At 45.4% G+C, this 17,285-nt stretch overlaps 1 protein-coding gene across 4 annotated transcripts in view; it reads left to right on the forward strand.

The window, feature by feature from the left end:
• Nucleotides 1–17,285, forward strand: part of LOC119175081 (protein DENND6B) — an 80,716-nt gene that overhangs the window by 52,990 nt on the left and 10,441 nt on the right. For 3 of the 4 annotated variants that reach the window (XM_037426299.2, XM_075894755.1, XM_075894754.1), the window contains 4 exons: nucleotides 1,318–1,382; nucleotides 4,547–4,636; nucleotides 9,522–9,575; nucleotides 16,780–16,889. In XM_037426299.2, coding sequence (XP_037282196.1) covers nucleotides 1,318–1,382; nucleotides 4,547–4,636; nucleotides 9,522–9,575; nucleotides 16,780–16,889 — 319 coding nt within the window. The remainder of the gene's footprint in view (nucleotides 1–1,317; nucleotides 1,383–4,546; nucleotides 4,637–9,521; nucleotides 9,576–16,779; nucleotides 16,890–17,285) is intronic. The other variant, XM_075894756.1, reaches the window with a different exon arrangement.

Consider the following 17,285-nt stretch of genomic DNA (forward strand, 5'->3'; position numbering starts at 1 on the left):
AGCTGTGAATCTCTGCAGATCACTGCAACTCAGCCAAACGCATTTTCACCCGCCCATTCACAGAACGACACACTCTGATAACATCACTTCAACAAGGCTGCTTGCTGATTTGATCGGCTCTAGATTGCGAGGAGGTAAGATCAACTGGTAGGTTGGCGGCACCTGTTGGAGCAGATACCAACCACTCTGCAGTCTTGGTCTTGGCGTGTGTGCTGCTGTGTTTACTGTGTGATGACCTCCGAGACTTTGCACAGCCTGATAGTGAGCTGTCTCGGAAGTCTAGACTGGCGAAGCTCAAACCGTTGTGGGCTCATGAGAGCTCTGCCATCGCCAACTTTGCTAGCGTGTCTCTCGAGTTGAGGAGGAAAGGTAGAGGTGGGAAGGAGTGTATGATATGATTGTCCATAATGGCCTTGGTACACAGCGTGTCGCTATATTTGTGGTGCGAATGGTTTGATGATGCTGTGGTCTAAATGCTGACACAACTTTGGAAAATTGTTTCAGGGTCTCTTTAAGCTTTTTAATTATAGTGGCAGTGTTGGCACCAACATCGGTCCTGAGTGAAAAATAGCGATAAAGTTTCGAGATAGATAAATAAATAATAAAAATGTTCAGTTTGAATGAAAACTGAACCCATGCCTTCTGCTTGGCAAGCAGGTGTTCTACCAGGGGCTGAAACATGTTCTTCGAAAATACGCTACAGGAATGTCGTGTAGGTGTGTGTAATATTGCGTGGCATGGCTGTAGAATCTCACTGGAAGTCAAAACACATGCCATGAGTGGGTTGTCTAAAGCTGCCCACCCATTACAATGTGTGTAGGTAGGTGTACGTGGCATCTTATGGGTGCGTAGTGTTACTTTGCTGATTTGTAAAAGAACTATGGCGTAGTAGGCACTTGGCAGCTGTACCTGCAGTAGGCAAAAAAATGGAAAGAGAACTGTTAGCACTGGAACACACAAAAGACCGAGAAAGAGCTGCAAAGTTCTGTGTCTTTTTTGTGTTCCTGCGCTGCCAGCTTGCTGTACGCATCCTAGTGTAATTTCAAACAGCCAATGTCACGTGCACAAATGTTCCTCTACTTGCGGCACGGTGGAAGGCGGTGCTAACAGGGCCCATCCGGTCTATTGTGTTATTCTCCTGAAGACGTAGCTGAAGCGTCCTCCAAGTTCTTTAACTTAACAGGCTTGCTAAATTCAAGACCCAAATGCTGTTTCGGGATGTGCTTTCACAAGCACCTGTGTGCTCGGATATTCTCCCTGTCCAATGATTTCCTGCTGTTGCCATATTACTGACTCTGTCACATTTGGTCAATGCAGGCCTCTACACCCAGCACAAACCATTCCTGCAGAGAGACAAAGTTCTCTTCAAGAAGCTCTCAAAGGTGGGTGACTTGTAGTTCCGCAGACGCACCACTACATAGTACTTTTCTACCATGGGTCCTACCTACCCTGTGGAATGTATACCAACTGCTAATGCAACCAAAAATTTCTGTGATAACAATATTTTTAAACAATGCCACTTGCTTACGTGCTCTTGTGGGCACCTCAGGATTGTTGTGGCCACGATGTGGTATTGATTAGAAAAATAGCATCTTAATTTCCTTGATTAAACCTTTGTGTGCAGCTGTGATTGTGAGAAAAAAAAATACACAACGTATTAAAAAAGGAGGGCAGGCAGCCACTGAGATGAATGATACAAAGTGGTCTGAAAAGGAAGGAAGACTGAGCCTAGTAGACATTTTGTGTGAACCTGTTAAAGATGCCTGACTGGATTGGTTGCATTTTAAAGCACATGCTGTGTGCATGTTCTCTTCTGCCTGTTAGTTGATTTGCAGTGTTGTACTGCAGCAGCAACTCTGTAATGGCTATGTGTTCTTCGAGTGCCAGGCCACTCGGCAACTATGTCCCAACCGCAGCCAGTACAATTTGCCGTTCTGGGGTTCGAAGCAATGAAATATATTTAGAGGTGCTGCATTTCAATGAAATGCTGCTGTTAAGATCCCCGAATGATATGCCAGTATAAATAAATAAATAAGTGCAGGTAGAGAGGTGCAGATGGCTGAGGTACAAAAAACATTTCGTGAGACGGGGAGAGCAGAAGAGAAGAAAGAACACTGCTAGCTACCAACCGTTTAATGGCGGTTTGAAAAGCGCACAGGAAAAAAACGCCAGGCCTGCGCGGAAGGCGCAGCACAATCACAGCAAAAGCTGTAAGAGCAGCCTTTCAGAACCTTTTCAAAACACTCAATGGGTAACTACTGCAAGCACACTTGCTTGATACTCACTAGGGCATTAATAATAAATTTTTTTGAGTAGTAGGCTGGCATTCGCTAGGCTATTTTTCGTCACTCTTCTGAGAAGTGTGGTATCCGCTAAACACTTGCAAGGAAGTTTGTGCCAATTGTTCATGCAGTGGCTGAGGACGATAAGGAATTATGGCTGAAGTGGGTATGCGCCACAGTTAATAGGGGAACAAGAACAAGCTTTTGTCATGGGTCAGAGCATTGGACGGCCCACTCATTATGCTATTCGCATTGCATTGTTTTGTTATTATTTTTTATTAGCAATACCCTCAGGGCCAATAGCATTATAGAGGGGAGTGGGTACAATCATAAGAACAACAACAAAAAAAGCAGCGAGAGAAAAATATATCACACAAATATCTTATACAAAATTAGGCAAAACAAAAAGAAACACAGCAAACAAGCATAACTGTACACAACAAGCAAGAATTACAAAATGTTGAATATGGCATTTTTGAAAAGCGTGTGATTTACAATGGTTGCTGTAGGAGAGGGAAGGCGATTCCATTCTAATGACGTACGGGGAATAAATGGTTTAGAAAAAGCGGCCGTTGTGTTGATGCAATACCGACTTTGTGAGCATGATCAAGGCGAGAAGAAACGTACAATGGAGCCAAAATGAGTGCTTCACGCAGATGTTGGTGATAAAATATTTTGTGGGACAACGAAAGTCTGGAAATTTTACGTCCAACTGCTAAGGATTGAAGGTTAAGCGTAGATTTCATTGTTTTTACGCTGGCAGTTCGGTTATAGTTAGACAGGATGAAACGGGCAGAATTGTTTAGTACCATTTCAAGTGAGTTTATGAGATTGTTACAATAAGGATCCCAAATGCACGGGGCGTATTCTAATTTAGAACGAATAAGTATTTTGTACAACAGTTGTTTAAGAGAAGATGATGGAAAGCCTTTGAAGCTGAATCAAAAAGCTCGCCTGCATAACATGCTCACATGATCGGCATAAAGCTAACTCCAAGCAAAGCAGTGCAGTTCCGCGCTTCACAGTCTTTGAATGCGCTGAGTTGTACAGTCACAAATCTTTCTTACTACATGGGAGGTATGCACAGCATACATCACCACCCAATATCGTCAGGTTAAGGTACAAAAACTGCAATGAGCTATCTTTTGGTAGTTCATTGGTGAACATGAGCCCCTAGAATTTGCTCTAAAAACATCTATAATCTGCTAAACTATCACAGGGCAAGGAAAAGGGCATCTATTGTCAATAACAACTGAAAAATCAAGATATCTTATCTAAACATCTTAAAAACATTCGAATGAAATGAATTAAAAACACTTTGTAGTGCATGGTCAAAAAACGATAATAAAAAGATGTCACATAGAAGGGGTGCTACTCATGACCCAATGCAAACGCCCTTTTTCTCTGTAAAATCATGCGTATTCAGAAGAAACATAAGTGTGATTTAGGTAGGCTTCTAAGAGGGTAACAAAGTTCGCAGACATCTCCATTGTAGTCACATACACTGTCTAACCGCTCAAAATAGCTTCGGATGTGGAACCGAGTAAAAAAGTTCAATTACATCAACACAAGAAAGGTAGCCTATATCATGGAAAACTGAAATACTTCATGGGGATTTTTTCTCAAGAAAGGGTCATGAAATTCAAGAAGTTTGAGGGCTTTGAGCAATAAACCACTAACCTGATATTGCAACTAATGATTGTGCGGAAAGGTACGTCGGCTTTATGCATCTTGGCACTAAAGAAAGCAGTAAGGGAATCTTTTTTTGCACCTGCTCATCTGTTTAGCTAAAGTTTCGCACCCAATTTCTTCACACAAAGAGACCACAGTTTTCTTAACATTAGACTCACTTTTATAGGCTTGAAGTAGTTGTTGATTGCTTCTCTTGCTCTTTCAGTAAATGAGTGCCTAGACAAAGCCCCAAACCAACCTTCCTTATCAGGCTGCATTGAGTTCATCGCCTCTACACGTTGCAACGCTATCAACCTTGTGTAGACTGTCAACATCTTCCAGCAGGCAACGTTCGCGACGCGCCTTCCTTGCTATTTGCTGATTTCACCAAGGAGCTCCTGTGCTGCAACCTGAGGCTCAAGGCCATATTTAGAACCTTTATTGAGGAGATTGACTACTCATTAATGTTGATTTTCTCTGTGAATTCAATGTCTAGGTTATTTTCATTATTACAAAAGAAAACGGAAGACATGGTTAGTTTGTTGCTGTCACAGCTGCAAAAACAGTAAGCCCTGACTGCCTCTCTGCCACAGGGCGTGCAGACCAGGCGACCTTGTGAAGTTCAGAGTGCCCTGCTCAAGCGCTACCTACTTGAACTCACACACAGCTTCATGATTCCCTTGGTAAGACTTTGAATATATCCACTGTTGGTGTGAGCATATTGGAATGCTTTAAGCCTTATGGCAAGCTTTTGAAATGGTACAATATATGTTGTGTAGTATCATTCCAGCAGGGGTCTGTGATGTTATGTTTGGGCCAAGGATTCACCCCAGAAAGAACGATGCAGCATGCACGTCGAATATATCGGCACAAGCGAACAACTTGAAAAAGTAGACGAATACAGTTAAAGCTCATATCTTGTCTGCTACGCGCGAGAGTGAAAACATGCTTGTACTGTTCAGAGTCGACGAGGTAGCCGACAATATCACCGAGTCGAAGTTGTCGAGCGTTCGATACCATAGCTTGGTGAGCACCTTGGCCTCAGAGAGGTGCGGCCATTGATCCCGCAGTTCCGGGCCCATGAAAAGTGCTCCACGAAGACGTACTCGACCCCGCGTGCTCGTGGCCGAACCCTCAGTGCACCCGTCACTACAAAGCGGCAAGGCTTGGCCCCCCTCGTGCTTGGTTCCTGGCTCGATCTTCCTCTCGTGGTGGAATAGGCGGGAGCGCTTTTATTACACCAAGGCGACAGGCCTGCTGGTTCTCCCGTGGACTGGACGCCAAACGAAGGAGACAGCCCTGGAACCATCTGAAGCACAGGCACAGCTCACGCACTGGCACGCTTTCTCGAGCCACCATACTCACCAGATCGCCGTCCTCTTTGCCACCACACGGCGCACAAATTCAAAAAGTCACACTAGTCGTCACTGAGTCTCCACCGCACGGCGTACTGTGTTGTTCTTGCGTATCTGAACCCGCACAACCACTCATCATCACAGATTCGAACCCAAGCATTCTGAAGTTCAAAGCTTAACCTGGAATTTCAGAACATCAATCATGCCCTATAATTGCCTCCAGCCCTTTTCCTACATAATAGCCTTCTTCTTATTTGCTGCTTACAGTGTGACTAAGGGGCCTTCTTATGTACAGTGAAGAAAAACAAAAATTATGCATCTACTGCTCTACTGTTAGTGTTTGTGAGCACAGCTGGAATCTGGAAAGCATGATATTGTTCCACAGTCACTGCGCTAACCGTTAGTTGCCAAAAAGGGCCTCACTTGTCATCCATGATCTGGCAGTGCATGTTGGCAGTCATGGCAAGTGAACAAGTAACAGTACAAGGGGACGAAACAAGCAAAGCACTGCAAATAGAGGCACAAAAGTGAAGGTGCATCACCTTGTTTGCTTAAGCCTGTTCCCCTTCAGTATGCATCTTTATTTGCAGTGCTTCAGAGCAGGTAAAACACTTCATGTGTGGATTTCCTTTTACCTCACCCAATGCTGTTAAATACGAAGCGTTTCTTTGCATACTGCAGACACCTTTAGTTTATCATTTCATGTCTTGGCAGGTGATCACATCCAGACGCCTTACCTCCGTAACTTGGGGTGAACCAAAATGAGCATGGAGGGTTATATAGGTATGCACCTCTGGACAGTTTATATCTGCCGAAGAATGGCAACGACGGACATAGACAATTCGAAAATACATATATTTTTTTTTCTTTGCAATTTGGAAAATTTGTCCTTTTGTGCGTATTTTCCACATTCTAGGGCAAGCTCCTCGTGGGCTCTGTTACATCAGCCAAACAGGCCGATGCATAAATAATCGGTTGAGGGAGCACGCTTACTCTCTAAAAGGCTTCGTTCCTAGCCACGTGGTGGACTGTTGTAAAAAGTGTGGTTATCGGCCAATTTTTGACAAGTGTGTGATCATGGGGCGATGTAAATATCAGCCTGAGTGCGAGATTAGCGAAGCCTTCCATATTCAACAACTCGGTGCTTCCTGTGTTAGCGTACCCTTGATTTTTCTTCACGACTGCAAAATTAGTTATTTGGGGTCCACTGATATGACTGGCTCTTGATAAGGTAGGCCGTTTGGCGCATGTATGTGCGATTTTGCTTATGTTGCATGGTTATGCGCCGATTCCGTTTTCCTGTATATTGCAGTTGGCTTGCAATAAACTTTGGTTCTTAGTTCAGTGCTCTGTTTTCGTCTCTTCTATCCCCTCCTGTCATTTGCGCCATTAAGCACTTTCTTCGTCTACCATGCAGCACCAACCAGCCCAATCAAGCACTTTGTTAAAGCAAGTGTGAATTTTGTGGCGACCCATACAGTTCTCTTGCAAATGTGAATAAATGTCAGTGACATAATGACGTGATGAACGCACAGCCAGTAAGCTCTTCATCATTTGAACCTCTCAGCCTTTTTCGAGGTGATTAAGGATGGCAACGGGTATGCTGTAACGGACATGATTATCATTTTTGAGGCAATTCGCCATGTATAAGTGTTGAGTTAATGGGAATTGCATCACTTGTTGCCTTTGTTTAGGTTCAAAGTCTTGGAGGATTTTGACATTGGATATTGTTCTTGTATTTAATGATGGTGGTATCACACAATTCAAAATTCTGAAATAGTTAGGATTGAAGCCCGGCCAAACTACTGTCAATTAGCTGGAAAACGTTTACCTCACTTGACGATACATTGCGGATAGAGTTGCATGACAGCTCACAAAAAAAGCAAGGCAAGCATTACAAGAGGTTCCAAAGTGGCAAAATAATTTTGGAAATGATAACCAAGCTTGTAGCTACTAAATAAATAATTGAAAGGTGTTTGAGACAAAGTGTGATAACTTTTTAACTGTTTTTCAGTTTTGAGCTGAATTATCTCAAAACCATGTTTTTCATTACTTTGGTACAATTATTTCTCATGCATTCCTAGATAACCAGTTGATTATTTTGCCTTGTAATCTGCATAAATGGATACAGCTACAGCTACTGAAGCAGAATTGAAATTAGGATCTTGCACATTTTGTGTTACAGATTTTCCTAGGTGCAAATTAACTCAATATTTACGTTATTGTGATTAAAAATTTTCGAAAATTCTAATATTAGTCGGATTTTAGTAAGTTTGTTTCAGTTGAAAAAGCAGAAAACTTGTAAGAAAATGGTGTATGGATTATGTGAATGTTTTTTTTAGTCACCGAGAAAATGGTACCTCAAAATGACCAAAAATGCATGACCATAAACGGCAGGGTTGACCTGGCAAATGCAAAAAATATATGTTATGACCCCAGCAGAAGTCAAACCCAAGCATTCTGCGTGGCAATCGGGTATTATATCACAGAGCCACACCAGGTCTTGATACAGTTGGTGACATTGTAGTTGCCCACCTAATTTTATAGACATTGCATAACATTGCATATGTACTCCAGTGATACAGGCATCACAAGGGGTTAAGTTCCGTCACTGAAGTTTGTCTATGTAGCGCTATCCAGGGCTATCATCCTCGCAAGCATAAGTGCTACAGTTTAGTTTACCGCTTCTTTACTCGTATTGTTCTTAGCATCATTGTAAGCAACTGGTTGACACATGTGACTTTTCAACATCTGTGCATATAGCATTTGTACACGTGTTTATCGTCATTGACACTTCATAGCATGTGCCGAATTTTTAAAGACCAAGTTTCCCCTTTATAGCCAGCTGTCTTTTGCTGCTGATGAAAAAAGCACTGCAGTGGCACAACATGTGATTTTGAAGACAGAAAGCCACATATTATTTCATCCTGGTTTGTGCAGTATTATTGCCACAGTTTTGTTTGGGACTCTTGTTGTTAGTTGTACTTAAAAAGAAGTTTTAATGTGCTCAAGTCAAAGGGGCCTTGCAACACTTTTTGAGCAGACCGGAAATGCTGTCGATTGGCGCCAAATATTATAGCACAGCATGCAACTTAAAATTCACTATTGATTTTTCAAGATTGCTCTCTCTTTGTTCGACAAATATTGTCAGTCTATGACCATCAGCCGATTTGGGCATCATTTCTGTGACTGCCGTCAGATGGTGCCATGTGCCCATGCACGTGGTTTCAAGCATGTAAGCCGTGCATTCAGAAAAAAAAAAGTAGAAAAAGGAAGCGTTCATGGTCATGACGCGCACTGATGAAGGGAGCACGCTTGCTGGTTCGAAGGGAGCGTGTTTAAAGCACGCTGCAAATCACTGTGGTTTCACTCGTACTTGATGGATTTTTGCGACAGTAGATTCAAGAAGCAACAAACGCCTTTGATGAAACCATTTGATCATTACTTGGAAAATCAGAATGGCTGATGGTTGAGCATGTTGGTTCATGATGAAAAGTGTGGAATCACAAAAACAGTGACTGAAGGAAGAGACGACACACAGAGCACAATATGGGTCGTCATCTCTTCTTTTAGGCATCGTCCTGTTTGCACAGTTCATCACTTTTGACACTTCGTAAAGTGTTGCAGGGCCCCCTTAAAAAATACATTGTGCTCTATAAACTAACGTAAAATGCCTAGCAAGCACCCTTACCCGAGCCAGCATCCCCCTTCCTCTTTCGGGAGATCTGAAATACTAGGGGGTGTGCTTGCTCGGCATTTTATGGTAGAAGTTAATAAAGGTTGAGACATTAGGTTGTCTATTTAATTATAGTGACGTTGAATACTTTGAGATTAAACAGTGCAGCAGCCGGATGTGTGTGCAAATGATTGACTCTATAGATGTGTTCTGTGCATGAATGTGACGTGTTTTACAGGCTGTCACTGTAATGTGTGGTACTTCACGAAGGATTCAAAACACAACTTCCACGAATACCCTTTGATGATATTGAAGTTCTAAAGACATGTTAGCCTCTCTTTGTCTATGCTAGACTTCCATGGTACATTCTTTGAAATTGTTTACTGTGATGGTGTGCTTCAGTTTAGAAGGGTCCTTGTTTTTTTGCACAGATTTAGCTTACTTTAGCCTTCCCTGGAAAGTTTTGCTGTAGTTGCATTCTGTGCATAGTCATATGGTGCACAAGAAAAGTTCATTGAGCTGCATCACTTTTTGCAGGAACGCTACATGGCGAGTCTCATGCCTCTCCAGAGGAACATCTCCCCATACAAGGTACTTGTTTGCAGTAAATATAACTCCTCTTAGTTTTTGTGTGCATGCTTCTTACACTATTTTCTGGTGTGTCCACTGCCGGGAAGCAAGGACCAGTCATTCTACACGTTTGTAGCATGTTTATCGCCTTCCCAGCCACATCTCATGGGCAATTTCTCTGCAATATTTTTGGTAAACTTGTCTGTACTGCCATGACCGCAAGATAAAAAACAAGGTGCGGCCTGTTGCGTGCTGGCGAAGCGGCGGGACAGGCCTAGTCTACCTTGCGTCCGCTCTGGCACCACCGCTCTTCCCAGGAAGAAAGTTTTCACACGCATTTCTATGCGGGACAGTAGGCCGAAAATAACACGTTTTGTAGCTGCACATCACAGGTTCGATTCTGAATCGTCATTTGGAGTACCTGTTACACATATGTAAACAATTTCCCCAAGGAGGGCCAATCATTCGTAGAGTATAGGCCTCAACACTCTCCATGAATGCTGCTCGGTGACTCGCCTGAAAGGGTCACTGATTGCGTTCATGGGGAGGTAATAGCTGGGCAAAATCCATAGGCAGGCGTATCGGCCCACCGAAAAGCACCACAAAAGCACGCACAATGTTGGTTATTTTTAGTGCATTAACGATGCCGGTTGCGCTCCAAAGACAGAGTTGAAAAGCAAGAGTTTACGATGCAAACAAAATATTTATTCTCAGCAAAGGCACCACATAAACTTGCACTCTCGGCAGCTATCAATTACAACTCGCTAAATCACTTAAAAGGTATTTAAAACAACGGGAACAAGCTTACCACGCTACAAATAGAATCTCACGCTTTATAAACTGCGCAAGAACACTTAGCGGCCCTAAATATTTACCTTAAGTGTGTATTTCACGATTCTTCGATTGTGTCTCAAAAATTGCTCTTTAAGAAAACACTGAAACGAACTCCAGCACTGGTCGTCGTCTCGGTGACGCTCTTCTACAAAGTATTTCAGCAGCGTCATGACTCGATTCTTTAACATCTGCTGACTGCACTACACGACTCACTCAGACTGCTCAAACATCACAACTTCTTGGCCGACGTTCACCATCTGTCCTACCCTCCGACACCTCTAGTTTGGATCCCTCTCGATATCGTAAACATTCCAAGTAATTATACTGTGCGTAGCATGTACCAGGACGGCCGCCAGGGAAAAGGGTTTTGTCTTGCCTGTTCGTCTGCCAAAACGATCGCCCCCAGAAGAGGCCCCATTTCGATGTCTCGATTTCTGCTCATCTGTGCTGGTTGGCTTTCGCGGGTGCAGAGCGTAAGGGCACGCCCTCGGCGCCTTTTATGCTTGTTGTCTTTTTTTGTTGTGCACGCCCGTGAAGAGAACGTTTCACAGGGTAATTTGATGCTGTCGTTGGGAGGCGGCAGCGCGCGTCTGCTTCAGAGCTCGTTTGTGACAAAAATAAGTGCTCAGTTACGAATAACACGCATTCTTATATGCTTCTTGAAATTGTGGATCACAGGGGAATACATTGTGTTTAAATGTAGCATCTTTTTTCTCGTTCTAGCTGCTCAGCGGCACACAACAGCTTCGATGCGTCACGTCACTAAAAAACTGTCTGCCACCCACACGTGCACCAAAGAATCTTACTCGATTACAGGAAACATGAGGCAAACTGCCCTCCACCCGTAAGCACGAGAAAGCACCAGAAAGAGCACACGGACATGCACAAATCCTCACGCAACCACATTGAAACATGAAGTGCCATCTGCTTTAATAAGCAGAGCATCAGCACCCTCCCCCAAAAAGCGGGCGAAACTGTCAACTATGCCCAGGCGCGCTTTGCCATTGATGGTGACGCGACGCAGCAAACCGCACCTTGGTTTTCATCCAGCGGCCGTGTTACTGCTAAACCTAGAGCCATGGATCAGAGTGGGCTAAAGTTAAGCAAGGTTAATGTTTGTGCATGTTGTTAGACTATTTGCATGTCTAAAATGTGTGAACTAGCAAGGGTAAAACGGCATATGTGTTGTGTGAATTTTTATTTGCGTACAGTTTGCCTTTGTTAAACAGTCTTTTAGAGTGTAGATCTCGAAACCTGAAGCCAGAAATAGCCTTTGTACAGTTTTTTTGTCATTTTAACTCTTTCAAGGTTCACCATTTTCATGAAATCACAACGCTGCGGCTTCCATGTGCAGTGCTTCACCTTTTTTTTTACTCGCACCTCTCATGTGAACGGGGTCAGGACCTTGTCAAGCTCTTGAGCTTTTAGTCCTGTTCTCCACCTTATCTAAAGGAAATAAAATGATTGATTGATTGATTGATTGATGTTGAGTTCCTTGCATGTGTGTGCAAAGGTCTGACTGTTTTCAGCTTAGGTAAAGAATGCGCTGAATCGGTAAAAAAAGATGTGTCAAACTAACTGTGCCGAGTCTCATATGCTTTGCGGGGTCTCGAAGAGGCGAGCGCCACGCTCTTGGAGTTAACAAACACAGCAGACGTGGTCGGTACAAACCAAACAACATACATTTATTTAACTACTTTTATAACGATGATATCATCCACCGAATTATTATAACATCAATCGTGATCAACACGCTAGGACATCCTTACACAATAGTAAACAACACTCAACATCATGACAAACAAGGCGGTGTCGCTAACACCTAAGTCACTACGCGGGTTCACCGCAGACAGCCCGCGGTTCCGTCCACGGCAGACCCACCGCTGGAGGCAATCGTTCGCGCCAATGTTGCACGCTAAAGGAGACTCGCTCAACTCTCTTGCCCGCCACCAAGCTTGCCTTTTACCAGGGGTCACCTCTGGCGCTGCCACTCTACCAACTACGATGATGATTGTGGAGATCTACGCTCACGAACACAACGCCACCTACCGCAGGATAGTTGCGACCTCTGAATGCGGCTTCTGTGCAAGATATGTGTGCCACGAGGCGCAAACTACTTTACAGGGGGTGTCAGCACCCCCACATCTCCCTAACCTTAATTCAAACCATCTTCGAAAAAGAGAAGAAATCCGCTACTCAAGCTCTAACAAAACATGACAACCCATGTCCCTACATAATGTCCGTGCACGACGACACCGCCGCTGGTCGACACTGCTGCACTGTCCGGCTCGACGACTTCACCTCAGTACCGACTCCGCAACAGCAACGTTTCCGTCGGCACGCCGAACCATCGCTCGTGCCGACACGTCTTCCGGTTGCGACCAGGACTCACGAGGGCGCTGGACTGCAGGCAAGGCATCTCCATCACCCAATCTCACGACCTCATTCCTGGCCAGCGGCGCTGACGATGTGCAGAAGACAGCCAGCCGTGGGTTACATCACCATCGCTGCGTACGTTCCAAAACACTCAAAAGAGCAATGCAGTAGGGCAAAGGGAAGGGAGCTTCAGGCTCCTCGCCCACATGGTACGATGGTCAGTACTGCTAGCTAATAATTACATTGGCGGCGGCCGAGACGCCCATCAAAATAAAACAAAAATCACTTTTCCGAACCCGTGCATCACAAGACAAAAAAAGAGAGTGATGCATAGTGTAACGCCTCAACGCCACAATCCACCTAGTTGCGCCACGTGTGACAGGCGGCTGTGCAGAGCCTTAGACCTAATGAGTCGGTTGACAACAACTGGCATTCATCCAGCACCCAGCCTAGGCGCAGAAGAGGCAACCTCAAGGAGACATCCACTCTGTAAGGTGGCCCTATCGTTCGCCGCACACAGCAGCTTACCGAGCGATCGGCGTCCACCATCTCGGACGGTGTCATGACGCCCTGGCGTCGAGCCATAATGCCAGACAGCAACGCCGCCCGACTCCCTGAGTCCAAAGAGATAGAAGCTATTTACGGAAAATCGGACCACCTACAAGGCTTCCGTACTCACTCGCTTCGGGCTTGGCCTACAATCCACAAGCTCCAAGCCTTGCTCACCCCAAAATGCTGACCACTTGGCTCTCGTACTCAACTGAACAACGTTTTGAAGAACCAACCACAACAACAACAAAAGCACTTGCGAAGAAAAAAAATATAAAAGCTCGAGTGCCGACAAGTTCAAACTCGTCACAAATACCGATCTCCTCGCCCTCAACAAAGCACATCGCCAACGCTAGCAAAGAAGTCACCCGAGGCCTACTATACCCTGGCTCAACAAAAGCTTGTACCGAATCGCGAAAACTGTCATCCGATGCTCCATGTTGGGCAGCCAGTGTGGGGTTTCGAAGAGGCAAGGGCTATGCTCTTGGAGTGAACGGACACAGCAGACGCGGTCGGCACAAACCAAACAACAACATACGTTTATTTAACTAATTTTAGAATGACGATATCAACCGCCGAATTATTATAACATCAATCGTGATCAGCACGCTAGGACATTCTTACACAATAGTAAACAACACGACAAACAAGGCGGTGTCGCTAACGTCTGACTCAATACGTAGGCCCACCGCTGACATCCCGCAGTTTCGTCCACGGCAGATCCACGGTTGGAGGCAACCGCCCGCGCCACCGCCCCACGCCAAAAGAGACTCGCTCAACTTCCTCACCCACCATCAAGGCTTGCCTTCCGCCAGGGGTCACCACCTGCGCTACCCCTCTACCAACTGTTAAATATTGTGTGAACGACGAAGATGGTCGCTATCATCATTAGAGGATTAGAGTAGCGTTCAGAATAAAGAGGAGGTCGGCGGGTGGAGTTTGTCTTGGGCGCCGCGACTCGTCCTTTCCTCAACATTTTGGTGCCGTGAAACCTGGGAGGAAGGACCTTCGGAGGTGAGACGGAGCGGCCTTCACGAATTTCGAGCGCAGTTGCGGCCTCAAGGACTTTTTTGAAGCCGCCGTGGCTAAAGCTGATGTGCGATGCCTAATCACCGCTGTGACCTGGGGGCTCGACTCTAGTTGCCACTAAGGCTACTAGGAGAACCCGTGGACTGACGTGAGTGCAGGCATCGTCTGGAGGCTCGCGAGACGGGAGCCCTCACGTTTACTTCGGCTCCGTCCTGACTCACCCTTCATGACGACGGCCCGATAATCGCAAGGCAAGACAGTCCATGGAGGTCGACTAGGTACATCCTGAAGGTGCATCAACGTGAGTGCAGGCATCCTCTGGAGGCTCATGAGATGGGAGCCCTCACGTCTTCTTCGGCTCAGTCCTAACTCGCCCTTCATGACACGGCTCGATATTCGCAAGGTCATGAAGAACGACAGCTCGACAGCTTGCGGATATTAGTTGTGCGAACCTTCTGCGACGTACGCTGTGTTGACTCCGACTTCGCCTCGTGACACGGCCGGCCAGTGATATCTCCTGTTTCTCACGTTGGACCAGGCCCCGCCGCGGTGGTCTAGTGGCTAAGGTACTCGGCTACTGACCCGCAGGTCGCGGGTTCGAATCCCGGCTGCGGCGGCTGCATTTCCGATGGAGGCGGAAATGTTGTAGGCCCGTGTGCTCAGATTTGGGTGCACGTTAAAGAACCCCAGGTGGTCGAAATTTCCGGAGCCCTCCACTACGGCGTCTCTCATAATCATATGGTGGTTTTGGGACGTTAAACCCCACATATCAATCAATCACGTTGGACCAGATCATGGAGGCCCTCTACGAAAGGCGGAGTCAAACACACAAGGCCGTCACGCAGGTGATCGCAGATATCGGACACCTTTGGCATATGAACTACCCATCAATATGTGAGTTGAAGAAGTTTCACCAGATTTTGACTGAACAGTACGAGCTTCTCAGAGGAATCGATGAGGAGATTGCAAACACAGTTGACATCGATCATTTGGAAGCGTAAATGGAAGAAGCCGAAGTTTATGAACGCCAAATTATTCTAGTGAGGGTGAGAGCAAAGTATAAGATTGAAGATGCTCAAAAAGCTAGGCAAAGCCACATGGAAGCGATAAAACAACGGATGAGAGCAGAAGCAGAAAGGAAAATACTCTCTTCGTCTCAGTCACCACCATCTAGCCATTACGTGCCGAATAGCAATTGTTGCACAGAAGCTAGATGAGTCGGCCTCAGGACAAAAGGGGAAATATAACAGCAGCATACAAACCAGGGTTCCCACGACAGAAAAGGCAAACCAAGAACCCAACACCGAAAAACAACCTCCAAGTCTGAAGACACCTTCCACGACTTTAGAATTCACGCCAACGGACTGTACCTACGAAGGTAATGACAGACTATCTACAACAACTCAGCTGATCATGGTGGAAGACACTTCTTTGATAGGAAACTGGAAAGCCTTTGAAGATCACAACGGTAAACCGCCACGTCTTAAAGGTGAATGCACGCCGAAGACGACAACTCCAGACCAAATAATGTCACCACCAATATGCTTAGAAGCGCCTGGCGGAAGCAAGACAAGACCACTTCTTAAAGCGAGTGGAAACAAAGAATACCGCGAGAACACAGATGCAAGTCCCTTGTACTGCATTTAGGTTCTCCTCTTTTAGGAAGCTACAAACGTCAAGGTTGACGGTAATACAGAGGACCCATCTTATTTCAGCAAAGAATGTTGAAATAGCATCACAGCCGTGTATAATATAAGACAGAGCAGACCAAAGCAGAAAGAGACGTCTGGTGCTTCTGAGGTAAACAAAGGCAAGACGAGAAAATCAAGAAAACTGTCCAAAGCGAGCGACAGTAAAACATCGTGGAAGAGACTGCATCTTCATTGTTCATATGAACTTAAAGTGTTCATCGAAAGTCCACCATGGGAAACACGTTCAAAAGCACGCATTTGGAACAAGCATCGGAAACACTGCTGGAAGAGCCGGCACAGGAGAAAACTTGGATTGTCCCATATGGGCTGACTTGGAACTCAATTAACTACTGACTAGTATTGTGTACTAATAACCTGGGTGTGCGTTTAGTGTTCTTCGTCATCATGCGTCATTATGGGGGTGCGGCGGATGTTAAATATTGTGTGAACGACGAAGATAGTCGCTATCATCATTAGGGGATTAGAGCAGCATTCGGAATAAAGAGGAGGTCGGCGGGTGGGCTTCGTCGTGGGCGCGAGGACTCGTCCTTTCCTCAACACCAACCATGATGATGATAGCGGTGATCTACGCTCGCAAACATAATGCCACCTACTGTGGGATAGTTGCGACCCCTGAATGCGGCTTCTATGCGAGACATGTGCACCACGAGGCGCAAACAACTTTACAGAGAGTGTGCATTCCCCACAGTTTGCACAGGTGACTAATGTTCTACACTCTGTTTCAGGGCACACCATCGCTGAAACCTTTCAACCAGGACGATTTTCTTAGGAGCCTTGACACCGCTGGTCCTCAGCTGACAACTGGCATTAAGGGTGACTGGGCAGCACTGTACAGGCAAGGGCATCCGCATTCACCTGTCATCCTTTGACGTAGTTGTGTGCATTTTTAGTATGGCTGAAAGTTGTGGGAGTTGGTTTGAATTCGTTCTTGAATAGGTGCAGAAACGAAAGAGAGGGGGAAAGGACAACTTTTTATTTAGGCTGCACATTTATATGACACCATCTCAGTGATCCCTGGCATAACGGCCAGTAACAGACCTAAAGCTGCACGTTATCTGCTGGGCCATGTCATTGTAGGAACCCTATTTCATTTTCTTCTAAGCTGTTAGAGAGGTCGCTTGTGCACCTAGCAATTTTCCTGCTGATGTTGTGACACACTTCATGTGATCCAAAGGAAGCAAGACCTGTGTATGCTGTGTTTTTTAAGGTGTCTTGGGTACTTACATATGTT

This window comes from Rhipicephalus microplus, chromosome 5 (assembly GCF_043290135.1).
Source record: "Rhipicephalus microplus isolate Deutch F79 chromosome 5, USDA_Rmic, whole genome shotgun sequence".
NCBI classification, from domain to species: domain Eukaryota; kingdom Metazoa; phylum Arthropoda; class Arachnida; order Ixodida; family Ixodidae; genus Rhipicephalus; species Rhipicephalus microplus.